The 5,502-nt window shown below is 33.3% G+C and overlaps 1 protein-coding gene across 1 annotated transcript in view; it reads right to left on the bottom strand.

The window, feature by feature from the left end:
• Mib1 (MIB E3 ubiquitin protein ligase 1) overlaps positions 1-5,502 on the bottom strand; it is a 132,507-nt gene that overhangs the window by 96,801 nt on the left and 30,204 nt on the right. The window contains exon 4 of the mRNA XM_015482491.2: positions 1,271-1,375. Within this exon, the coding sequence (XP_015337977.1) occupies positions 1,271-1,375 (105 nt within the window). The remainder of the gene's footprint in view (positions 1-1,270; positions 1,376-5,502) is intronic.

Genomic DNA, 5,502 nt, shown 5'->3' on the forward strand with positions numbered 1-5,502 from the left:
TGCAAAAATGATACTAGACTGATGCCAAATGGGGGGGGGGGACTCAATACCTCAATGAGCTAAAATTTCTTAGTTCATGGTCCACCTATGATAAATGTCAATGTCCTATGACTTGCAGTCTACCATATGACAAGCCCAGGGTACTTACAATGCCAGGATATAGAAGGCATTTGTACAGACTGGTTACTTTCAGGGTGTCAAAAGCATCAACTTAGCCAAGCGCTATGGAGCATGTCTGTAATCTCAGCTACTCCAGAGAGGATCAGTCGGAGGCCAGTCTAGGCAATAATGCAAGACCCCATCATCGAAAAAAAAAAAAAATTCTTTGAAGGGAAATGCATTCAAAATTAAAAAGGATATGAAAAGCCAGGCCTGGTGGTACATGCCTGTAATCTTAACTACTCAGTAGGCTGAGGCAGGCAGGAAGATTGCATATTCAAGGCCAGACTGGGCAACTTAGTAAGGCCCTGCCTCAAAATAAAAAATAAACAGCCAAGTTGTAGCTCGGTGATAACATGCCCCTGGGTTCAATCCCCACTACCAAAAAGAAAAGAGAAAAAAAAAAGCTATGAAAAATATTAAAATCCAGCATTAATTAAACACTTTAAAATTAAATATCTAAGTCAATGTATGAACAAAGGTCCATGAATTACAGAACTACAGGGCAATCCACTGAATAAATCTCCCTTATTCTCCTGAGCATTTAGGTAATTCTAGGTGTTTCTCAGTTGTTTTTATTTGTCAACTCTATACTTTTTAAAAATACGGGAAAAAATTCTTAAAAATAATTTCAACACTTACCGTAATTAATATTTTTATCAGCTACCAGATCACAGAATACAAATATACTATAAAACTTCATTCTAATACTGTTTTCCAGGTCTATGCCAAGGATTAGTCTTACAGATTATTTTAAATCATTTTTATATAAATCTCCAAAATGCAAGAAAAATATCTTTTTGATAAATTTTAGTAAATACCCATAAATTTACATTAAGAAAGGATCAATCTACATGATCAATATATAGTCAGGTACTCAAACTGAGGGCAAACATCATATTTACTATTCAATAGTTTAGACAAACACAGTAAAAATGCAAAGGTCTTGCAAATTTATTAAATTCTCACTTTACAGAATTCCTTCTTATTGTGTATTCATGAATCACATGACCATATTACAACAGAAGGGAATGAGAAAGAAGCACAAGGACTACTATTTCCCTTCTTTCACTCTTCTAAATTTAATCTGTTGTGTAACTTTGCTACTTACCATGCCCTCAAAGCCAACTCTGTAGAGGTTCTTAGCACCATTATCCCAGAGAACATACGCTGCACTATGTGGGCTTGATGCACTCCAGTCTTGGATTTCCGTTACCTAACCAAAGTTTTGGAGAAAAGAACTTTTTAAAAGGGGTGAAAAGACATTAATTCTTTTAGTTGTTATATTTAAATCTTGAAAATTGTTTCCCCTATCAACTGTATAACATGATCATAAAAAATACTTATTTTCCAAATATGTCACTTCTATCAAGATAATTATTAAAAACATTTTTCCGTAATTAGAAGATAATTCCCTAACTGATGTAGAAATTTTAAGTCGGAGGCTTAGTGATTACAGTAATAGATTATCAGAAAATAATTTCATAAAAAATTCAAGATTTTTACCTTCTTAAAAGGCTTCTTTTAAGAACTGTATATTCCTCTTCTTTTATTTATTTATATGTGATGCTGAGAACCAAACCCAAGGCCTCCCACATGCTAGGAAAGCTCTCTACCACTGAGTCACAACCTCAGCCCAAGAACAGTATATTCTTTTAAGCCAATTACTCAATATGAAAACTTAAATGTTTGACAAAATATCCAAACTGATTTATGATGAACCTGCTCTCTGGTTAGCTAAAAAACTGACAAGCACAAAGTTCTAAAAGAACCTCAGTAGCAATGTTAAAAAAGAACTTGAGCTGCTTTCTTCTGCAGCAGTATCCCTCATCTGACACAAATAAGCAGGCCAGCAAAAGTAAAACAGAGTCCCTATAATGGAAACCCAGACACCATCTACATGCTCCCCATCCAAACAAACTGATTCTTAAACTTACTTAATTAAAATACAAACACAAACACACAGGAGTTGCCATTACTTATGGCCCTAGAATCTAGTACACAAAAAATGATATACAGCAAGCACCAAACTTGGGCATTCTCAAGTATATCAGTCTACAGTAGGTGGCTGTATGTATACACACAATTCAGGCTACTTTTCTCCATTTTGACATAAACAGCAACCTTGCCTAAATTTAAAAACAAACCATTACTTTTTTTCTACATGCTGGGAGTCAAACCCAGAGCTTCTCACAAGCTAGGCAAGTATCCAACCACTGAGTTACCATCCAAGGCATATTATTATTTTAAATAAAATATATAATGACCTTTCTTTGTTGCTTAGTACTAAAGATATAGTTTGGGCTAGGCACAGTGGCTGGCCATGCCTGTTAATCCCAGCAGTTGAGAATCACAAGTTCAAGGCCAGCTTGGGCAACTTAATGAAACCCAGTCTCAAAATAAAAAATAATAAGATCTGAGGATGTAGTATAGTGGTAGAGCACCCCTGAGTTCAATTACCAATACCACAAGAAACGGAAAAAGGGAAGGGATGAAAAAGAGAAAAACAAAGTTATTTTGTAAACTAGGTATTTAATAATACTTTTGTAGAAATAAAAAGTTTTATGTTTAAGATCTAATGAGTCATTTGAGAAACCCTTTAAATTATTAGTGAAACCATTTATTCCTTTAAAGTTTAAAATATATTATAGATTATAAAAATGTAACATATGTAGGGGCTAGGATGTAGTTCAGTGGTAGAGCAAATGCTTGAGGCCGAGGTTCAACACGTGTGTAATGTAAACTTTAAAGAATAAAAACAAGAAATTGATACCCACACAATTATTACTCAGTCTAAGGGGGAGGGGGAACATGACCAGTTCTTTTCTTTTTTTTTGTTTAGAATTTTTTTTAATTTTTAGTTATAAACACAATACCTTTATTTTGTTTATTTTTTTTATGTGGTGCCAAGGATCCAAACCAGTGCCTCCCACATGCTAGGCAAGCATTCTACTACTGAGCCACAACCAGAGCCCTTACCAGTATTTTTCACGTCTTCTTTGGACATTTCATCAATTCTATTCTCCTGCTTCCCAATATCCTTAGAGTCCATTTGCTTTGCTTCATGACTGTGCTTTATCATTTTGCTCAATTAACCATTTTATAATCTTTCATAACATTGTTTCATGAAATATGTAATCTTTAGCAAAACAAAATTCCTTCTAATATACTCTGATTCTACTTCATTGTTTAAAAAAATGTACTTTCTTAAATAAGTCTGAATTTTTTATAGAAGGTACAAAAATTATTTGACTACCTTAAAAAAAGACATTTTTTATTTTAATCAAATTCACATTAAATTTCAAGTTAGTTGGTGTATAAACAAGTTCGTTAGTCAATTCTGAATCATTAAATGAAATTCTTACATTAGTTAATAGATGATGTGACTTATTATTGACAGAAACAAAGCGGAAGGCATAAAAAAATTAGCTATTTTTTAACTTCCTATTCTGATTAAAAAATAATACAGAAATGGCTGCTAAAATCATTTTAAGTTGCTGAGAAACTCTATAATAAGGATCAACATTACTACTATACCCATTAATAATACATAATCAGACTTTATATGCCCCCAATATGATGCAACAGAAAATACATAGTATCATTGTGAGTTACACATGCCAAATAAAACTGAACCTGAATTTAGTTAAGCCTCTAGACCTAACAATTAATTTATAGGAAATACAAGGATTTAAAGAACATAATATAAATAATCAACCAATCAAATATAAAGAACCCTGTTTCTTAAAACAAATAAATGGCACTTTTTCTTTAAAAAAAAACTAATAATTGTTGGGTGTTGAATGCATGGGAATTTGTTATATTAGTCTTTCTACTCTGTGTTTTAAAAAGAAAGAAATATGATCTTATGTCTCTATATTAAACACTTAATAGATATACATCCAAAAAGATCTACAAAACAGGGGCTGGAGTCATGACTCAGTGGTACAGTGCTTGCCTAGCACCTGTGAGGCACTGGGTTTTAATCCTTAGCACTACATAAAAATAAGTAAAATGAAGGCATTGTGTCCATCTACAACTAAAAAAGAAAAAAATAATAAAAATAAAAGATTTATAATGGGCTGGGGTTGTGGCTCTGTGGTAGAGCACTCACCTAGCATGGGTGAGGCCCTGGGTTCAATCCTCATCGCCACGTACAAATAAATAAAATAAAGGTATTAAAAAAAAAAAAAAGACTTATAAAACAAAAATTGCCTTACAGTATTAACATGGGTAGTAGTATTTAAGAACACCTTTAAGGGGCTGGGGATGTGGCTCAAGCGGTGGCACGCTCGCCTGGCATGCGTGGGGCGCTGTGTTCGATCCTCAGCACCACATAAAAATAAAATAAAGACGTCGTTTTCACCGAAAACTAAAAAAATAAAAATAAAAAATTTTAAAAAAACACCTTTAAAGAACAGTCAACAGAGGTTCGGGATTTAGGGCTGTAGCAGAATGTCTGACTAATATACATGAGGATCTAGATTCAATTTCTAGCACTATAAAAACAAAAACACACAATTAATGTGAGGTATAGCAGGCAATAGGGATAAAACAATCAGCACTGAAGAGAAAGTGGGCTGTTAACAATTTTCATTCACACACACAGGCAAGAAAAGTCAAACCATAAAAATTAAAACTGGTCTTCAAACATATACCTAGATAATGATACCCAGAAGATTTTTTTATTATATGAAGTTTCCACTCAGAGTCACATGTACAAGATGGTTTCACTTATTATTCTTTATTTTGTTTTTAAAATGCAACAAGTGTTAAATCATAACAAACCAAAAATGTAATATTGATGACTCAAAAACCTCAAAAATGACTTACTTTTTATCCCCCCCAAAAGAATGCCAACATAGCAAAACCCCAAAAAGTTTATGTGGTTTCAAACGTTAATAGTAACCGCCTTCAAAAGCCAATTAAAAATTTTTAAAAAAAGATTTCCAAGTCCCTAACCACACAATTAAGTGTGGGGAAGAATACAAAGTCACTTTTCGGAAGGAAAAAAAAAAAAAAGCATTAAAAATTTACTTCTCAGGCAGTCTTTCCCAAAGAAGTTACTAGGATGTGTGCTCTACCAAAACAAAACAGCAAGCTAAATAATAAGATGATATAATAGGGGTATTAAAAAAAAAAAAAAGGGCTGGGGATGTGGCTCAAGCAGTAGCGCGCTCGCCTGGCATGTGTGCGGCCCGGGTTCGATCCTCAGCACCACATACAAAGAAAGATGTTGTGTCCGCAGAAAAAAAAAACTAAAAAAAAATTAATAAAAACACACACTCTCTCTCTCAAAATAAATAAATAAATAAAATAAACCTTTCCTTAAAAAAAAAAAAA

The sequence above is a fragment of the Marmota marmota genome, unplaced genomic scaffold, assembly GCF_001458135.2.
Source record: "Marmota marmota marmota unplaced genomic scaffold, marMar, whole genome shotgun sequence".
NCBI classification, from domain to species: Eukaryota; Metazoa; Chordata; class Mammalia; order Rodentia; family Sciuridae; genus Marmota; species Marmota marmota.